At 36.5% G+C, this 21291-nt stretch overlaps 1 protein-coding gene and 2 long non-coding RNA genes across 6 annotated transcripts in view; 2 read left to right on the top strand and 1 right to left on the bottom strand.

Moving 5' to 3' along the window:
* The window catches only part of LOC116173348, a 42817-nt gene that overhangs the window by 369 nt on the left and 21157 nt on the right, over window positions 1-21291 (bottom strand). Inside the window, exon 2 of one of the 2 annotated variants that reach the window (XR_004145928.1) lies at window positions 23-125. This is a non-coding gene — a long non-coding RNA (uncharacterized LOC116173348). Of the gene's footprint in view, window positions 1-22; window positions 301-21291 lie in introns of those variants that run through there. The other variant, XR_004145927.1, reaches the window with a different exon arrangement.
* LOC116173346 lies at window positions 5830-7834 on the top strand. 2 transcript variants are annotated; one of them, XR_004145919.1, is made up of 4 exons: window positions 5830-5988; window positions 6041-7156; window positions 7328-7588; window positions 7642-7834. It is a non-coding gene; the product is annotated as an uncharacterized LOC116173346 (long non-coding RNA). The 2 variants fall into 2 exon arrangements; XR_004145920.1 differs by having other exon boundaries at window positions 7281-7588.
* Window positions 14791-16868, top strand: LOC116173338 (carboxypeptidase N subunit 2-like). 2 transcript variants are annotated; one of them, XM_031490742.1, is made up of 8 exons: window positions 14791-15030; window positions 15098-15227; window positions 15277-15420; window positions 15468-15793; window positions 15838-15971; window positions 16020-16276; window positions 16321-16446; window positions 16495-16868. In XM_031490742.1, the coding sequence occupies exons 1-8, from the start codon at window positions 14823-14825 to the stop codon at window positions 16679-16681; spliced, it is 1512 nt and encodes a 503-aa protein (XP_031346602.1). In that variant the 5' UTR covers window positions 14791-14822; the 3' UTR covers window positions 16682-16868. The 2 variants fall into 2 exon arrangements, with proteins under 2 accessions (XP_031346602.1, XP_031346601.1); XM_031490741.1 differs by having other exon boundaries at window positions 14793-15030; window positions 15077-15227.

Here is a 21291-nt window from a genome sequence, read left to right as displayed (position 1 = left end):
AGACAGGATTTCATTGTCCTACCTAAGAATGTTGGTCTTTGTTGAGAATTGCAGAGTTGACTAGTTCCTTCGGTCTTCGTCGTTTTAGATAGCTAGCGATGAAGGTAGGTACCGCTTGAGACCGGCTAAAAAGTGAAGTCGGATTAAAAAAGATCTTTTGATGGGTAAGTATGTATCCCAAAAGAGCCGAGATATTTGTGAACTAAATCAGATCAAATCAGTTGAATTTGGCCTGTAGAATCCATAATTTCAAACAGTTCCAAGATTGGGCCACTAGTTCAAAAGTTACAGCCCTTTGAATTTTTTTTCGAAATTGGTTTTTAGTCTATAACTTTTGATTGAGAAGTCTGATCGAAAAAGTACGAATTGTTTTGGATTCTACTCACCAAAATTAATAACAAAAAGTGTTTTCCCGAGATATTTTGGTATAGTCGATTTTTGGTAAAAAAGGAAGGTTTTTACACTGCCTTTTTTTGAGGCCCGCAAAAAAAATTGTCTCAGATCGACCCGGAGAAAAAATGTTCTTATAGAATGTGGCCTGTAGAATCCATAATTTCAAGCAGTTCCAAGATTGGGCTACTAGTTCAAAAATTACAGCCCTCTGAATTTTCTTTCGAAATTGGTTTCTAGTCTATAACTTTTGATTGAGTAGTCTGATCGAAAAAGTACGAATTGATTTGGATTCTACGCACCAAAATTAATAAGAAAAAGTGTTTTCCCGAGAAATTTTGGTGTAGTCGATTTTTGGTAAAAAAGGAAGGTTTACACTGCCTTTTTTTGAGGCCCGAAAAAAAAATTGTCTCAGATCGACCCGGAAAAAAAATTTTCTTATAGAATGTGGCCTGTAGAATCCATAATTTCAAACAGTTCCAAGATTGGGCTACTAGTTCAAAAGTTACAGCCCTTTGAATTTTCTTTCGAAATTGGTTTCTAGTCTATAACTTTTGATTGAGTAGTCTGATCGAAAAAGTACGAATTGTTTTGGCAAACTTGATTATTCGTAGCGCACCGGAAAAAAGCTCCTACCTTCGGTGCGCCTGGCATACATGAGAGGACAGCACTTTCGCAAAGGTAGGTATAATGAAAAAAAGCTTATTCGAAAAGCGATAACCTTCCCAAATGTATTTGACCATACAGTTTCTTATCTTGAACGTTGTAAATCATATAAGTATGTAAACTATTTTACGAAAAACAGCTAGAGTACATACTATAGTCTTGCAAAACAACCAAAATTAGAACTATGTCCACAACTACAAGGTAATCCAAATATTGAAAACCTTGAGGTGTGTTATTTTACATTTAAAAAAACGGTTCTTAATCAAGTAATAGTATTTTATCTAACCAACTTCTACCTTAATTGCTGCGAGAAGAATAACGCACCCATGGCCTAAATATTAGGCCATGAACCCACCCACCTTAACATAACAAATTGTCGAACAGGAGACAATTTTTTAAATACCTACTTGAGTTTAGGGCACAATTATTTGAGTATCAAATCTAAAGTTGAAAAGTTGATCGAGAGCCTAAAAGCTACTAATTAGAGAGCCTAAACGCTACTAATCAGTGTAGCTCATTTAAAGATCCATCCGATTTGCCAACCAACTTGAATGTTACTTTTTTTCAAAAAGCTTAAATACTTACTTTGAATGAAGATACGTGGTGATAATTTGAAGACTTACTTTTATTCTTTTCACTAAAAAAATAGCTTCAATTATATAATTGTACTAGTTAATACTGAAAACACTAGCTAAAGCCCTTTTTTCTATTTTATGCGGGAAGTTGTAGAAATTTTGGTTAGTCATTTGGGTAATCATTGACCAGTTAGAATTGATTTAAAGTTATTCTGCGTATGCCGCATAATGGGCCAACTAGCTCAGGGTTGGGAAATAAAATGAAAGCTCGAGATCTTCCACAGCGGTAGTTTGTTTTGGGCATATGATCTTCGTCCTTCGTTACCACTTACGAATGGGGTTGAGCGCCACTCAATTTCTATTTTTCCCCGTATAAAATCGAGAGGATAAGAGATACGATTGGACAGCGTATCACACAAATACAAAATATTCCCCCAACTATTCAAAATTATAACTTATGCTACTCACAATAACTCTTAGTAAGTTTAGTAGTTTAGTAGATAATTAAATATGCTAATATATGAACGTGATGTAAGGGTTTTCCCATTCTGAACACCTGTCTATTCTGATTTTCTGTAATGCTTTATTGATACGAATATTAGAGAAACGTTTTTCTAATTGGCAACTTTCTGCACTGCCGTGGGTCAATTATTTCTGGTAGTAATGCTGTCATGTAAAATTTCTTGAGCGTTGGGAGCATATTCGTTTCCCAAAATGTCACGTCCTTGCATATTACTGACATTCCAGTAGGAGTCCATATTCATTTGCAAACACAAAAAGACAAAGTACTACACGAAGTAAATAAACTTACTTACACTGATAAGTGTTGAGGATATATCATAGGTTTTTATATCATGTTACCAGATACTAATGATAATTTGTATCTAATTAGTTCCATTTTCACAATAATAACATATTACTTTTTGTACTACATATTTGGTTTTATGGATATTGCCATAATACCACAGTTTCAATTTCAATGCAATTTCGAAGTCTTTTCAACTGCTTGGTACATTGGGGGCCTTAGCCATTGAGATTCCTACGCCGTTAAACCCGTTGCCAAGAAGAATTTGGGAGCATCTAAGATTGTTATTCAAAAGCATAATTATACCAACAAATACTTACCTATTGCTTGTAAAGTATTCTTTTGTAGTACCACAGATTAAATACAATAATCTGTGGTAGTCCCTAGATATAGGTACCTATAGATTTATACTTACCCAAGTATAATCTGAGACTGAACGTAATTTCTTTATAATAATAAAGATGGAACCAACAACGGATATTAAACTTCATCTTTTGATAAGTATAGAGTCAAGTAGGTACAAGGATATCGTGAGAAAAACAATTTGGGATATTTTGACCTATTAAATAGGTAATTGTAGCCGCGTTCCCTAAAAACGTTTCACGTCAAATGTTTTTTGAAGGTGTATGTATCGTCTGCAGTTAGAAAATTAAATTTAAAAAAAAACTAATTACTTTTGGGTGTGATATTTAACAAATAAAGAACTAGATATCGGTGAAATGAAGTTGCAAAAAGGAATTAGCGCTTATTATTGTTATTACTGCACGTGCGGTTACGTTTCTTGGCGTGCGAAGAGATTTAAAACTCCTATAATGTGGTATCGCTCTTAGTTCACCGCGACACCGATAAATCAATAATGATCGATTAAACTTATTAGCTCAGGTAAATCAATGGGTTAATAATAGGGGGTTAATTTCGTTTTCACAGGTATCTCGTTAATGTCAATAACTTGTAATCAAAATTTAGACCAAATTTGTTTCAGAAATTGATACTCCACTATGCCCAGAGGAATTATGAAACTTTCATCATTCTGTGTACCTCTGAATTTCAAACCTTTTGCTCCTGTTAGTAAAGAGTAACCATTGTAATTCCAATTGTGAAAGATTACGTTAACTAGAATACATTTATTTTAATTGAAACATAAAGAAAGCAAACATGTACAGTTATGTCGCACCTAAAAATCTAACCCTAAATTATTTTAATTAATTAAATATATAAACAAATCTAATTTATTAAGACACTCTAATAATTCAGTCCACGGGCTAAAGGCAAACTTCACAAATAAACTGTCCTTTATTTTACCGCGGTATTTGACGCTCCCGTGTATTTCGTTCCAAGGCCAACGTGTTGAGGGCTGTGAACAAGGGAAGGGCGATAAGTAAATAAATAAATAAATAAATTCCTCCCACCCTATACCAAAATTTAGGTTTACGCACCCCCAATATTGCGTAAAGGACTAGGTAATCATCTTCCACGTGGAAATAAACGCACACAACCGCACTTACTGACCATTCACTTGCAAATGAATTATGAATAAATGCATATAGTACATAACCGTCTCCGTAAGACTGTAATATTGATAAGCAGAGACTTAATCGCACGCATATAGAATCCTTACCTACAGCGTGGCCCATCTAAAATGGTACATCCGTAATAATTGGAGAAGAAATTTCGCCACCGAGAGGGATATATTTGACGATGATTTTTATTTGTTTTCTTTGCTTACTTTATCCCCTCCCGATTTTAAAAACTTAGAGCTTGTGTGACACATCAAATGAAAGCTTTTGAAAAATCCTATTTATCTCCGCAGGTAAATTGAGATTAGAGTTGACTGTTTTACAAATGTGCACAAATTAGCACAAATAGCGATCACAATTATCACACCTAAGAAAGAACTTCCAAATATTTATAACGCACAGAGATCTTATGTATATCCTTCTAAATGAAACTACCCGCGGAGGAAAGTCTTTGAGGACGGCAAATTGGGTTGGTAGTTAGTAAAATTACCTCTAAATTTTTAATTTTACAACAGTAATTCAAGTCCGAAAATAAAATCTAGAACGCGTGTTAAAGAGAAGACCTCTTAGTAAAATTTGTTGCTATTTTGTCGAGCAATTTTCGTCTTATGGAACTCTAAAGTAAAATTTAGTGCGAAAAACCCAAAAAAGGCACTTTTATCATTGGTCTTGCACAACGTAGAGTTAATCTCCACCAGACTTTTACAGATTGTGCCACTACATCAAATCTTACGGGGCATCAAAACCGATTTCCAAAGAAAAAGAAAAGTACTATAACCTATGATGTAGTGGTCCAATCTTAAAAATTCTTGTCGGTGTGACACTTAATAAAATCTGTTACAAAATGGCCTTAAGTCAACCGGAAAAAGCCTTTTCTCATAGATCTTCGTTTGTAGAAACCCAAACGAACAGAATTTTCAAGATTTAACCACTACCTGAAAAGTCATGGACAAGATGACTTTCATCTTAATGTGGAAAAAACAGGAGGGTTGTAGTTTTTCGCATGCCTTGTAATATTGTGATCTGATTCCGAAAATTCTCGCTCTAATCTACCAGAAACATGAATGTTCAAGGTTACAAAATCGGTGCATATGGCTTGGGCTTATTCTACCACGAGGAGGGCTTGTCAGATGGCGTATAATTCCGCAGAGTATACGTTGGCACTAGAATTGTGGCTCTAAATGGTTCCCTGTTTACAAACATTGCACTTCCAGTTCTAGGTGGGGGTTTCGCCTTTTGTTAATCGAGTCATGTCTAAGTTCACGTTATGATGGGTAAGTGTTGCCCATGGTGAAAACAGTGTGTCGTCGTATAGTACAGTGGGGGTGATGTTATGGTGTTTTGTTAATAGTGCACGGGAGTTTCTCTGTATTTGTTCTAAATCTGTATTTGTCCAACATATAATCCCATAGCGGACTGGCGGTCCGGCTGAGATCTCAGCAATTACAATATTTAGAGACTTCAAATTTTCACTAAACGATTCTGCTGATGTGCAGTTTATTTTGAGTTAGATTACTTGTGGGATCGATAAAATGACAAATTTTATTTGAATTTTATAAAGGAAGCTTTTAAAAAAGGATTGATTTGTCGTTTTGAACTTTGCTAGTAAAGTACTGATCTGTAACACCATTCATTTGTTGACCTACTTCTGGTTTAACGTCTGTTTTCCACACCTCGCGATACTTACATGAAGTGCGAGATCTGTGAATTTTTCGTACTGTTTTCGTAGACTGGCATAAAAAATTCCAATCGATCTGATACAAGCTGTTCACACGCGAAATTGAGTACCTTTACATGTGGCCCAATTAATTCGTGAAACATGACTATCTCCACGAAGCTTATCTATACTGCCAGATATAACTCTCAAAGTACAAATAAGTATATCAAAAACTATAAATTGCGGAATCACGCTAAGTTGATCGCTTTTTCTCATCAGTTAACGTGCGCTGAGTAAATATGAAGTTTTTCATTCCTGCGTTGATTTTCCTAAGTTTGGCGGTGTTTGTTTCAGAAGTGTTTGGACAAGCCCCAGGAAGTAAGTAGATATTAGTTCTAAGTTACTATATATCTATATAATTAATTTTTAGCTGCGGGAGGTTTTTGCAAATTTGCAGGTGTAGCAATTATAGGAACTAAGTGCGCAGAAACTTGCTACATTTTACCAGCGCTGGCTAATTGCGACGGTCCGCTGAAATGTTGTTTGGGCGGATGATGCTGGAGACACGTTGTAATAAAACAACATAATTTGAACATTTGGAATAAAATTAGTACATTTTAATGGCTCTTTCATTATTTTGATATGTGCATTCCATTTTTCGGTAATACTCTTGAAGGTTGTATTGATGTGACCTTACCGGAAGATTTCTCGTGGTGTGAGGCTTTAAAAACATACCTTATCAATGTAGGGAGATAAAAATTGTCTTTATCCCCAAAACCTTGCAAAATCGACTACACCTAAAGCTTATCGCCCAATCAGTTTCATGTCTTTTCTTCTTAAGACACTTAAAAGAATGTGCGCTAGATATGCAAGGGAGAAGGCGCTAACACAGTTTCCGCTGCACCCTAACCAAGACGTATAACTACCTAGGAAGGTATACAGAGTCAGCCCTGCGGTGCTTCGTAGCCGTAGGGCGGATTGAGAGATCGCTAGACTATAAACAGTCCACACTGATTTGCTAAAAAAGACATTCCCGAGTCGAGCTAAGACAACTCCTTTTCTATCGCTTTCGGCCCACTTCTTTTTAAATGTAGAATGCAGTTTTAGTTCTCTAACTGTCGTTGCAGTCTTCCGATGGTGACAATTGTAATTTTTTAAAGACATATCCTTACTTATGAACCGAAATGCATGAATTTCAAACTGGGAATAGCCAGTATCATATTATAATATGCAATTCAAAACTGTAAGTCCACTCAAATTCAATAAACTCACACCATTTGGCCTTCCCGTCATTTATTAATCGAATTTCATGAAATTGAAACTGGGCATAGCCAATAGCATATCAAATGTTTGGAATGCTTTGGAATTTTTGATTAGGTATCGTCAGAGTGGCTTCTCTTGCATGTTCTAGTGTTAGCATATTCAAATGATGTCTTTATCCAAAAACAAGTCCCGCCAGGGACAACACGACCCTAACCAAGATGCCACGTGCGGCATCCATTGAACCGAATATGACCTTCGGTTCAGAAGGTCTGCAATGAAAGAGGTAAGTAATGAGGAAGGCCGGCTTCCAAGCTTTTATAATGTACATTTATATTTTCATGTATTTACTACCCAAATGCTATTTATAATTTATATTAATTATTTTTATATTTGATGAATGTCCACAGATATGGTCTACGCAATAAAGATAAAGATCGTAATTTTCCTTATTTAGGTTGAGGACTCCTATATTCGGCGCCGCAATACGTTAGTGAAACGTTGCTATATATACGACCCTACATATATTTGGAGGTACTAGCAGATACTGCTCTCAAAACAGGGTAGCAAAAAAACGCTAAATTAATCACTTTTGATTGTTTCGTCGGGCGTTAAGCGGTTAACGTGCGCTACGTAATCATGAAGCTTCTCATATCTGCCCTGATTACCGTAAGTTTGTCAGCGTTTGTTTTAGAAGTGTCTGGACAAGCCCCAGGGAGTAAGTGCATTTCAATTTTAAGTTAATATGTTACTTATATAATTCATTTTTAGCCGATGGAGGATTTTGCTTTTTTTCAGGTAGTAAACCAATGATAGGAACTAAGTGCTTAGCAACTTGTGCCTTTATGCCGGCGCTGGGAAATTGCGTCGATCCGCTAAAATGTTGTCTTTTCGGATGATACTGGAGACACTTTGTCGTAAAACAATCTTATTTGAACATTTGCAATAAAACAATTACATTTGCTGACTGCCATTTTTTTGACATGTACAAGTGTACTGTCTACTTGATTGAGGTTGCCCTAGTACATCCTTTACAGGCGAATTATTCTTACCAACAATCGTGTACTGAATCAAGCAGTAAACCGCTGCCATGATCCTTATGACTGGGACAAGACTGAAAGTTAGAGGTTGGGGATTTTAAATGAGTAACCTGCCTTTCTAAGCGTTCACTTTGAGTTGGCGGCGAATTTTCCTGGATCTGATGTACGCACTAATTTAATTTGAGAGGTTTTGTCGTTTGGATAGCCACCAACTCCAGACCTTGCTTGAGGGTTGTGTTCGGGTATCCTCTCCTGAAGATTTTTGGTACTGTGAAACTTTGACAAAAGATCCACTGGACGCAATCTTTCGCAAATTTCCGCATGTAACAGTTTTCTTTTACGACTGCAAAGTACATTCAAACGGAAATTTTAGCTTATATTGTAAAATTATAATGTAGATTATGTAGTTTGCTATTCTCGTGGGAAAATTATTTTTTACATATAAATTTTCAAAAATGCGCTAAAAAGGCACTGTGAATATTGAATCGATTAGGTTCAACTTTTGATATTGCGTATTATATCGTTAAAGCTATCCCCAGTTTGAATTTAATGCAATTCACGAACCTACATAATGTCATCGTAATCGGTCCATCCGTTATCTTTGCATGGACATGAAGCAATCGAGCGAGCAAGCGCCGAACCGATTGGGAGAAAGCATTAGGCATCTCGCTTAACAACTCGGTACAATTTGCAGTTAATAATAAAATAAAAATTACGAAGCATTTCCCAAGTTTCGTGGATCAACCTTACTTCCAAATGAGAAAGAACACTATTCCCGATTCCGAAAACACCGGTCCATCTGGTTCTAGAGTGGTTTTGTTACAAGTTCGCCGGACACGCATAATTATTACAATTGCAATGTCTACAATGCAAAACGATAATTTTATTATTAATACCACATAATCAAATGACGAATTTCTTTTTGTCAAGAAAAATTTCTGCTGATCACTAGTGGCAATTTCCGCTAAACTAATGATTTATTTGCCTCTTAATTAAAATATGCAGCGTTTTTATTAGACAAGAATAAAGCACTCAGTGGGTAAACTCACCTTATCCACCACCTTACGCACCACACCACGAAATTTTTACAGCAGATACCGAATGTTACGAACGCCCATAACAACTAAAACAATTTCTGTACCGTTATCGTGACGAATAGTAAGAACTTTCACCCCGATAATTCATATAAAACAGGTCTTTTTATATATACTTTGTGAGTAATTCTCCCTTAGCAGATTGGTCACCGCGAAATAATCAACGCTCTAAATTGTGTAACTAAAATTAATATAATAAACAAAACACAAAAAAGTCCTTGCACGAAAGACTCCCCGTCTCTCGAGCATTTTAAGATCCTTTTAAGGTCCCTACGCGTATGCTCGAAAGGATTGATTTGTATGATTGTAATATTTTCGGGTATTGTGGTCCAAAATCTATTAGAAAAGGCTCCCCCATTGATATTTGCCAACTTTGAGCTTTGTGCTTTTTAAATTCGGTTTTGGTAGGTACTTAATTCTTGTGGCACTCGTGGTTGTTCGATCTTGACGATTTTCATTTTTTGAATTGTACACACAAAAATCTATTACAAAAGCGATCTGTGAAATTTTTTTCTTGATTGACTGGAGATGCAAGGGTATACACGTTGCTTTTCCTTAAGTTTTCGCACCAGGCTTTGTAGCAGTCGCAAGATGTTGATTTTCATTGAGACTATTTTGCTCTCTCGACTTTTAATTTAAAAGCGCTGTTCGGCCGAAGTTTTGTTGCAGGCCCTAAATCTCGAAATTTTTCTACAAGTAAAAATCTATACGACCCCACTTTAACATCCGATTGGTTCTTCGTACACGATAAAAATCCGATCCGGCAAAACTGGACTCCGTGTGAACTCCAAATTTGCCTTTACTGGGTCAGCAAAAATTAATAGGCTGTATATAGGGCAAGGATATGGTATACACATGTTTCAAAACCCACTCGTGTGGGTTGCCGCGTACCACAACTGTAAATGATGAGTAACAAGCAAATATAGACCATAGACATTATTAGTTATATTATATATTATATTATATATATTAGTTAGCGAAAACCTTAAGTCTATAACTGTCCCAGGATTCGAGATCTCGAAGAAACAGACAGACAGACGACGGAAAATTGAGCATATAAGCGTTACCGCAACGTCGTTGTGTTACGCTAAAAAACCAACGGTGAAACATGGAGATAAGGAATGTACCACAATCTTGGAGGTAATTTGAGTTTTAGATAATAAATTAGCATACAATTGTAGAATATTAGTTATTCGCCCTTCCAGCCAAAAGATTATGAAAAAATGCAAACCGCAAAATTGCATTTAGGCTACATTAGTGACACATAAATGTTTTCCGCCCCCCTTTTAGAATCTCTTGTGAAAAACCTCTGAGCAACCCAAGGAGCAACCTATGAACAATTGCGAAAAATATTTGGACATCAAAATTTATTGGTCAAAAACCAATTTCTAAGAGAAAAAGCACGAGATGATACATTTTCCCATACCTTTCGGTGCAGTCGTCTAGTCTTGAAAATTTTTGCCATTTTGGATTGTATAGGTATGTCAAAATCTATATCAAACACCCAGATGCGTTTAGTAGACATATCTTTCCATGTGCTGTGGAATTGCAATTGCTCGTGGAACTGTACTTTTTCTTGTCCTTTTGTACTCCACATGACCTAATTTAACAAAAGATTTGTTTTCCGATCGATCTGTTAAATCGATTTTAGAAACAAGAGAGCTTTTGCGAGTTCTTATATAAAAAACTGTTAAATTGGTACCACCGTTAGTTAACACTTGCTATGGCCCTTTATACACACTCACGAATTACCTTGGTATCATTTTTATTAAAATCGACTGTATATCTGGATGTATTTGTAATTTTCCTTACCCTTCTAATACGTTAAGAGTGGCTATCTCTATCAATATTATGAAATACTTTCTAAATGGGACAACGAAAACTATAAATCACGCTAGAATGGTGACTTTTTATTGTCTCATCGCGGGTTGGGTGGTTAACGTGCACTAATAACGTAATCATGAAGTTTTTCATATTTGTCTTAATTACCCTGGCGTTTGTTTCAGAAGTGTTTGGACAAGCAGCAGCGGGGAGTAAGTAGATTTCAATTTTAAGTTAATATATATCTATTTAATTTTTAGCCGAGGGAGGATTTTGCACTTTTTTAGGTATACCAATTGTGGGAACTAAGTGCTTAACAACTTGTCTAATTGGACCATGGCCGGCCAATTGCATCGGTCCGCTAAATTGTTGTTTTGCCGGATGATACTGATGAAGACTCGTTGTAATAAAACAACATCATTTGAACATTTACAATAAAACTAGCACATTTGATTACTCTTGCATTCTTTTGGCATGTAGGTACATTTGTACGTTCTAGTTGCCCTAGTATCCTTTACCTATACAGGCCTTGTTCAATTACTAGAATTATCGTTACCAATAACCGTGCCCTGAATCAAGCAGTGAACCACTGTCCACTACCATGACCCTCATAACTCGGACAAATCTAAAAGTTAAAGTTTGCGGATTTTAAAGGAGTAATCTGCCTTTCCAACCGTTCAGCGTGTGTTAGCCGCCGATTTTCCTTGGCCTGGCATATCCACATTTGAGAAGTTGGCATTTGGATAGCCACCAACTCCAGACCTTGAGAGAGTAAATTCAAACTAAACTTTTAGTTTGTGTACAAAATTATATAGTGACGAACTTATGTACTTTGCAAATCTCGTGGAATTAGGGGCAAATAATAAATTTAAAATCTGCTCTCAAAGCTTTTCAGGAGTGCTTGAGGGTGCTAATTAAACTAATTATTCAGGCTAAAGTTTATGGTGCTGTTCAGGCATTCCACGATTCAGTGTACATTAATATCAAGAGCAAGAGCCTACTTCGGAAAGCTTACGTTATAGTTTAGTCAAATGGTGCACGAAAAGTACTCCAACTGAAAAGTTCAGGTGTAATGATTTTGAGTGGTTTCTTAACTTTGTACGTCGTGTATGGTTTCCACGCAAGAAATATTGGGGAAATTAGTCATTTTTTGAAAAAGGAACAAAAAATAAAAGAAGTGCAATTTTTCCTTTTAACTGAATAAGGGGCAGAGCAAAGTTCAAACCTTGCGCACTTAACCTATATTCCAATGGGTCAAATACAAAGACCTCAAAGAGAATCCAACATCGATTGGGGATGGAAGATAAAACAATTGTATTAAACATACTGTCTATAAAATTTTGACCGATGCGTGGTACGTTAAAAAACGTTCATCAGAACGGAAAGAACGTCTTCTAATAGTTGAGACAGCGGCCAATGTAATTCTTGAAGAGATACGATCACTACCGTATGCGCTTCCTCCAGTTTCTTTCTTTAACGAAAATGAATTAGGTCTTGTTCCTGAGGTTCCAAAGTTTTCTTAAAAAGATTGGGGAACACTAACAAGTGGAGAGAAAAGATTGAGCCATTTCACATAGGCCAACTTCTTTTCTTACCCTCTTGCCAATTGGGCTGTCAGCTTTTTTTAAATGAAAAGTTTGGGTTACGAAAAGTAATTGATGGTGTATCAGTCTTGGGATTTTGCGGCTTTTATTCCGAAGCTGTTCGTCTTGAGGTGTCAGCAATCATGAAACAATCATATTATCAAAGCCACCTTTAACTTGACTAAAAGCACATATGTGATAAAACATATCAGTAAAATTCAAGTCCTCGCAAATCTTATTCGTTTAAATCCTGGCAACCGCAATCTTTTGTTGCACTCTCGTCTTTATCCCTCGCTTTTGGGTATTCAATTTTATGCTTTTTGCAAAATATATGCTAACTTTAGATCTGCCGCCTTTCTGTTAAAGGGAAAGTTGCACTTCTATAATATATTTTTGTTCTACTTTCTAAAAATTACTTTGCAAGTTGAAAACCTCTAAAGAAACATTATTTTTATTGACTTTTTGATTATTTGATGAAATTTTTGTTGGACAACTTCAGGTTGGCGTTCAGTCCACCAAAAAACATACGGTAAACCAGTATAAACAATCACACATTCCAGTTCCTACTACCGTTTGACTGGACTATTATCCCACCAGAATAAAAACTGAACCTCTACGAGTATTCGCCGCTGCATAAAACTATAGGAACGATAACAGCCTAAAACAGACGGAAAAAAAACCGCAGACCCTGTAAATATTTAATTAATTTCTGTTTGAAGAGCGTACGACTACTAGTTGTAATTCAAGATCGATCACGTTAATAAAGCACAACGGTTTCTGAAGGAGATCAATGGGTGACAACAATGAATTACGAACATATAGTGACATTTAAATCGGTAAGAAGCTGTAGTTGAAATATTCCTTGAAGAGGAAACTATCCAAAAACTACTAAATTTCAAAGTAAGTCGTTTATCCTAGTTGACCCCAATGACCTAGTTCCTTATCTACTGGGAGATTTGATTACAGGATAGAAAGAAACTTTATTTACTAAATAAATGCCTGCTTGTTGTGGTAACAAGTTGCCTATTTTAAGACACAGGAGTATAAATGATTATTAATGATATTTAATTTTGAGTGACGCACTTTACAATTTTTTTAGAATTTCTTTGCCGAAACCATACTCTTTGAATCGATTTGCGAGACGTTTTGTCAAAAAAAATGACCTTGCTTTCGTGTTCAACATCCACACAAAATGTCAGTGGTTTGGCAGATCAGGTGTCTTGGGTCTTGTAATTGACGTGGATGTAGGGTTGAATTTGAAATTTACACTCGAACTATTGAAACGCAAGACTAAAACTTAAAAAATTTCGAACTTAAAATTTGAAGATAGAACTTCAACCCCACAAAGAATTGGCATGTAACATCTCATTGAACACAAAAATCAACGTACCTCTAATTAATAAGGTAGCTATTTAGAAAATAAAAATATTACAGCAAACAGAATTCCTAAAATATTTGCACAAGATAATGAATAGTTCAACAAATTGCTGCCACTTACGTATTGAATGAATTCCATTTATAGCCTTCCAACTACAGAAAATGTTTCTCTCTACATCCATACAAGAATTACCCAAAACACATGTGAAATCGACAGACTATTACACTTAACAATTTGCAATGAAACCTTCATAGACTTTAATCAATATCGGCCAACGTACTCGTAAAAGAATGGATACGAAAACGGCTTCGCCTTTGAAATCCACCAATCATAATTAGCTACTCCCATTCATTTTGATTGTGGTACTTAACTAACTCTTGGCCACCGTTTACTTTTTCCTAACACTCTTGGGAATGGAACTCCTAAAATGAATAAGGGAGCAATTTATTTGAAATCACTTGGATCAAGTGGCCGCGTTTTAGCCGAGGAGGCTGCCCAGTCATTAGACACAAAAACTTTTGTGCTTGATTTAATTTTTTATTCAATGGCTTGATCTAGTCCTGTGATGGGTTTCGCTGTCTTTTTTCGGTTTTGAGCTGGATATTTTTGCTCCATTGCAATTCAGTTCAGTCGGAGTCCTATTCTAAAAATTTGAAATTTTGGATCTGAGAATTTGTTGTATCTTATGCCCAGTTGCACCAACAAAATTAAGCCTTTCTTAAAGTTAAGTAGAACTTAAAATCTATGGCAACGATTATTAAGACAATCGTTGTTATGGCATTTAAGTTATGCTTAACTTTAAGCAATGCTTAATTTTAACGGTGCAACTGGCCATTAGTACCCTATATCGTTTTTCATTATGTAGGTATGGCACTGTACAGATCATCAAAATCTTTTTAAGACGCACTTAATTAAAGCGTGTAAAATTAATTTTCCAACGAATTACTTAATTGCAGGATAAAAGCAATTGAATGTTGCCGTATAAATAAACTTGGTCGTTTAATAATTACGTACATAACTAACAAACACAATTAGCATGATAGGCCTTATAGTAACCATTTACTTCTGTTCCGCGACTTGGGCATGGATCGATCCAGATTATTGTCAAATCAACGCGTGTGATGCTGTGGAGTCAATGCAAAGAGCTCTGGGTGCACAACTGACGATTCTAAATAACAGCGAGAATGATTTACGTTACGAAATTGTTAAATTAGAACGAAGAGTGCGATCTTTGGAACAACCTGGTGAGTGCCTTCCGCTCTGTACACGCAAATAGTGACAGGTTTATAGTTTGGCCCATTTCCAATTCAGAGGACCGCTGGCATGATTGTGTTCAGGGACCGTGCAAATGTAAGCCGGAAACTAAAAGTGTATCGTGCTGGAACAAACATGTCATGGCACTGCCTCTCGGTCAAGTTATTCCACAAGATTTGCAAACACTGTGAGTACAAAACATGTTGCTTACTTTGTTTAGTTTTCCGGCCCATCAGGGACTTGGGTGTCAATTTCCTAACAACGTTAAATAAGGATTCCTTCAAGCACCTACCGCGCTTGAGTCAGTTGGACTTATTCAATAACAAGATCAATCACCTCCCGGACAAGATCTTCGAGCAGTTATGGGAAATACAATACTTGTACGCTAAGTATGGCAACGAATTTGTAATAATATGCGCAATTATAGGACTGTCCACAAGAATTTCCTTCAAGAAGTTTCCGAGGGTATATTCACAGACTTAAAAAATCTGCGAACGCTTGATTTATCGTATAACAAACTCAATTCGTTACCCTCGCGCTTATTTTCAGGAAACCCTAATTTAGTAGTTCTATACCTATCAGGAAACATGGTGAAGATATTACCGGTAGGGTTGTTCAACAACCTGCAGCACTTAGAAGATTTGGATCTCAGCTCGAACTCAATGGAGGCCATACACGAAACCATTTTCCACGGCCTTTGGAAAGTTAAGCGACTGAATTTGGCGGAAAACAAAATTGAAAACCTTCACCTAGGTGATTGATTTGATAGAGCCCAATTGTTTATATACCCATTACAGACACATTTAGAGACTTGGAGTCGTTGGAAAATTTGAACTTACGTAGAAATCACCTTGTTGTGATATCGCCGGTTCTACTTTCTAACTTGGTAAACCTAGCCGTATTGGAACTATCATCAAACAAAATCGTGAAGGTATCCCGCTGATAATATCGCGCATTTTTCAGAGAGATTGTGTTACAGATTAGCGAGGGAGTTTTCGATTTGGGAAGCCTGAAGGAGTTGCACCTACAGCAGAATTACATGTACGAGTTGCCAGAGAACCTCTTTCTTCAGACGCGTAGGTTGGAAAAGCTAGTGCTGTTTTCCAATACGTTTGTGGAGCTAAGGGAAAATAGCTTCCGGGGATTAAGTAACCTTACATCCTTAGTTCTGAATAATAACCTGTTGAAACGGCTTCATCCCAAGATATTCAGTCACGTTCCCAATTTGGAGAAGTTGTAAGTGTAAATTACTCAGCCAAATTGATCTAGTTCCCTTTAAGGCGCTTGGATAGCAACAGTTTCCTATATCTACCAATGAAATCGCTCGACTATCTACAAAAGCTAACCGCAATTAAATTAACGAAAAATCCTTGGCATTGCGATTGTAATACCTTATACTTATCAACGTAGGTCTCCTCAAAGATACAGTAATCGAAACTAATCACTTTATTAAGGTGGATTAACGAGAATTCGAATAAGCTGTGGGATTCCCAGCCGACTTGTAAAGGACCGGGCGAATTAGGTGGTGCCGAAATACGAAGTATGAATTTTGACAGTTTGTGTCATGGACAGTGGGCCAGTATGATCAATCTATCGGCGCGAATTCCTGTGCGACCGTCAACACTTACGCCGCACCCGTAGCCTATCTTTGATAAAGCTAATCAGAAAAAACTTGGTAGTACTTGTAATAATTTCCAATCATTGTTCTCTGGGAAATGATTTAATAGTTATTCATGCTGTTGACACCTTGTGTGTGTCCATATCTATCATTGGAGTATTTTGTTTTGACATAGAGAAGATTTTATTGTCATTAAAGATCAGAAAAATGTGAAAATTTCTTTAATGAGACGAAGTACTTATACAGAGTGTCTTATATAAAAAAAAATTGGGAATCAAAACAAGAATTTTTTCCGAATAAACCGAGGCTCCAACGTGTTTCGTTTAGGAGCCATCCTGAAAAAAGTGGTGAAATTAGCATTTCTTCTTAAATTTTTTTATCAGAACCATAAAAGCTATAAAAACTGGGTGAGGGTGGCTCCCAAACGAAACACGTTGGGCTCTCGGTTTATTTAGAAAAAAATGCTTGTTTTAATCTCCTCTGCCACCCAATTTTTTTACATATTTATATGTTACACCCTGTATTAGCTTAAGGTTACCCTGCTCCAGAAACTGACGTATGCGATGAAAATTCAAAAAAGTGAAGAGTGAGAGGAATCTGACAACAGACAAGAGCCCTTTAAAGGAACTTGACATAGGTTTACAAATTGAAAGAAGCATGGGCGGAACATGAACAGAGTGTAAGGAACTCAGTGAAGGATCTTGCAATTTGAGGGGGATTTGGAGGAAATAGAAAAAATCTAGGGGAAACATGCAGTGAATTTAAAGAAATCTTTAGAGAAGCTTATAGGAACTTGGGTAATAAACGTGAAAGTAAACCAGTGACGCGGGCAATCGGGCACTTGTTCTGTCATCCGCTGGTACTTTGCTCGGTGCCGTATTCCGTAATTTTTGTTATGCCGAACCTACTTCTGGAAAAGTAAACAGAAATTGAAAAAATTTATTGGGACATTCCTATGACGTTTGATTATATTTTTAGCATTTCATAAACATTTTTTCATTTTTGATTTTTGACCTAATGAATTTTCAAAACCCCTTACCATTAAATTCTTTCGAAGCTCTTAGTGAATGTTTTACCAAGTTATGTACAGGTCACGATTTTTAAGACATGGATAAATGGGAACCAAAAAGAGCACTTTTTCCATATAAATCAACAATTCAAAGTGTTTCGTTTTCGAGCTACGCTGTGTTTTTCGTTAATTTTTTTAGCAATCATCATAAGGCCTACAAATCGAGAACGAAGCTTTTTGGTTATGCTCTTTCTAATTCTCTCAAAATTTCAACCGCAAAAATGGCACTTAGTGTGAAAAAATTTTGATCCCTACAGAATTTGGTATCTGAGTTTCTTTAAAGAAACAAAGAACAGCACCTAATTAGCAGTGTTTATACTAAAAGAACCTCGATTTCAGCATACTCAACCCTTTTGATGCAACGCGAGCGCTTGTTCGAATATATTCAGGTGATTGGGCCAAATTGAAGAATTTAGTGGAAGCTTAACAAGAATTTGGTTGGTGGATAAGTGGAATTTAAAGGACATGACAGCGAATTTACCGAAAACTTGCGGAAGCATTTTAAAATAAGAGAATGTTAGAAAAATCAGACGATCCTGAGAAGCGAGCGAGCTTGAATGATACTAAAAAACAAATTATTGAAAGCTTTAGGGGTATATCAGGAAATTGCAGAATTTGACGAGTTTAGAGGAACTTTTTTTGGTGTCAAACACAAGCACCGAATAATAGTGGGGCACTCGCTGTTTTGGTCACTGCCGTGTATAATATGTTGCCTGCTCAAACAGACTGGTATCATTGGACAATTTAACGTTTCGCGTATTTTATGCTGCCTACCCAAAGGAAATGTTTTACGTGACACGGAATAAAAACACTATTATTTTGTATTCAATTAGCTAACCGACAAATTAGGCTTAGGGTGCTGGAATTTTAGGCGAGCAAAAGAAGGAGTGTCCAAAAATTATCTGAAAATCAAAGAGGCACATCAAACATACCTTTCCTAGTTCTTATTAATTAAGGTAATTATGATACGTGCATACACACAAAATTGCGCGAAGTGCGTTGCGTTGCGGCTTCAATCATTCCTATCTAGCTTTGAAGTTTGGGAAATGCTTGAGCCCTTTGAGGCACATCCCTAGTGATATCAGTGGTTTTTTCAAGTATACGAAAATCATTTATCGTTGTTTAATGTTAGAAACCCCAAAAAAGAAATCGAGTGGTGTAAGATCAGGAATGTGTTTCTTGGCATCTTAGGCATTGTCGGATAGTGTTTTTCTGTTTAGAAAGGTTCAAGCCGATCGCGACTACCATATTCCCGACATATTTGATGCCAAAGATTTTTTTATTGTTCTCACTTGTGGGGTGAAAGAAAAATAATATTAATAAATACATTTTTTGCACCCCTTAGGCAATTTTGAAAAAGTGATATTGCAAAACATTTTTCTTCTTACTTTTATTAACACTATAACAAACACCACATTTCGATAGGAACTATTTGCATAAATTTACAACTTTTAGGCACAGTTTCTCTGGTCTATTATCACCCCAAATTTTCAGTCAAAATGCTTAAAACTCCATCACTTTCCGCGGAAGCCCTAAGAAACTTCCGGATTTTTGGCATAGAGTCAGAGAGATCTATTTTTCATTTCTTCTAGTGACTAAATATCGGATCCTTTCGTCTATCTTTTGATGCCTGATCGTGACAAAAGTAACCGTTTCGTCGATTTTCGATGTATCTTTGGGGTAAGTATTGGTTACTTGTCTAACTAAATATCTGATAATGATAAATGTAACATTTTAGAAGAAATGGGTGTCTAGAAAGTTCTGGTCTATAAAGGGTTTAACTCGTTCTATAAGTAATAGGCGTAAAATACCCGAAAACGTCTTAGAATGCTCTGAAAAGGAACCTAAAAAATTTGGGAAAGAACCTACAGGGTTTTGAAAATGATCTATACTGTTCTGTAAATATCCAGAATGCTCTGTAGAGATGATAGAAAGCTCCTGAAGATTTTCCAGAACGTATAAGTGCGTTCAAGACCATAACGTATCTCCAGAGGAAGCTACTAGTTTTTTACTTATTTATACGTTTCGCCCCTCATAATAATTAAAGCAATCCAGAAGGCGCTAACCCAAGAAGGTACTCAAACTTTCTCTTAAACCTCTTGAAGGTTCATAAACACTAAAAACCTCGCAAAGACTCTAAAGCATTGAGAAGGCTCTGAAGGCTTTTGAACATTCTTCGAAACTGTACGCCATTCCAAGAGCTCTTAAGGATTCTTAAAAACTCTTACAAACATAAAGGTTATTAAAAGGATATCGTAAAGATCAACCGAATGAAGTGCAGTATTGTCTCGGTATTGTTTAAAATAAAAGATGGCCCGATAATCTTTCACTAGAACCTGCTCTACCTAATACGATACTAGCTGAAGTATTTAGCGTCTTTTATTTCCACAGCTCATTTCAATCATTTGGATTACTCTACGTACTGAAAACTGAAAACTGAAAACTTTGTAAATTTGTAGTATATACTCACAAATATTTTATATTAAATTGGCGCTCTTTAACTGTGAGAGTAGATAAAGTGATGCATTCTAATGACATCAGACATTCTTATTTCAAATGGGACAAAGACCACGAAATAAAATGACGTTCAGAACATATGACAATGCTGTTTCTATTGGAAACGACCGCGACGCCAGAACCTAATTCTATTTTTGACGTTTAAATTAAATTCAGAAGCTTTACTTCTGCTATAAAATAAAGTTTTGTATTATACACGACGATAAAGGGAAACTAACCATCTAGTGATGTTTAATTTACTTAATGGGTAAAATATCCCTTATCGACCTATATAATAAACAAATATTATTGATATGTAATGTGACATATTTTTTTAACAGCTCTTACACTTACTTTTTTCCTGGTACACGACACTCCTCACTCCTGGGTGTAACCCACATCAACAAGAATAATCCTGTAGATAGTGCGGTTTACGACGCACCCTGGGCGGTCTTGAATTCGAGTCACTCGTTACAGCTGATGTTGAAACAGGGCTCTCGCTGTGGTCCAACGTTTTCTTAGTGGTCTCCACAACGGCTTCTGGAGTCATATGACTAGAATCAGTATCGCTGGAATTCGCCTCACCTATCGGATCTTTTCTGGCTGGTTCGACCTCGTAATTGATCTGCGTCTGTGCCGATTCATTACTTTACCATCTGGAGTTTGAACGTTGTGACTCAACGGTCCTGTGGCTTGAAAGACAGTTCAGGGGATCCATTTCGAACCTGTCGTGTATGCTCTGGAGTAATCAGGTTCGTCGTAAAGTCTAAATGCAATAGCGTCCAGGGTGCCCGTGCCCTCCCCCCCTCCCTAACTGCAACATGTATTAATTTTTTCCTCAATTTGATCATTCATCTTTCTCCCCCTGGTGAAATCACGACTCTGGTGCTCCAAAGAATGCAACTTTGATAAAACGAAAATTCCTTTTTTCTTGGAAAAGTGGTTGAAACTCTTCGCGAAGTTTTGCTTTAAATCAGTCTGAAGTTCCAACACAATATATTATATCATCATAGTATGGCAAAACCCCAGGTATGCATGCCAACAACACGATGTTGAAACGTTTGTGGA

The sequence above is a fragment of the Photinus pyralis genome, unplaced genomic scaffold (genome assembly GCF_008802855.1).
Source record: "Photinus pyralis isolate 1611_PpyrPB1 unplaced genomic scaffold, Ppyr1.3 Ppyr1.4_LG6, whole genome shotgun sequence".
Classification (NCBI taxonomy): domain Eukaryota; kingdom Metazoa; phylum Arthropoda; class Insecta; order Coleoptera; family Lampyridae; genus Photinus; species Photinus pyralis.
The sequence above is the reverse complement of the archived record's forward strand: the minus strand, read 5'-3'. Positions and strand labels throughout refer to the sequence as shown.

Bases quoted from the DNA above. Each gene is read 5' to 3' on its own strand.
- LOC116173338 (XM_031490741.1), top strand. From the start codon at position 14,823: ATGATAGGCCTTATAGTAACCATTTACTTCTGTTCCGCGACTTGGGCA. The intron at 15,421-15,467 runs GTACGCTAAGTA...GCGCAATTATAG, and splicing joins TTATGGGAAATACAATACTT to GACTGTCCACAAGAATTTCC. The intron at 16,447-16,494 runs GTAGGTCTCCTC...CACTTTATTAAG, and splicing joins AATACCTTATACTTATCAAC to GTGGATTAACGAGAATTCGA.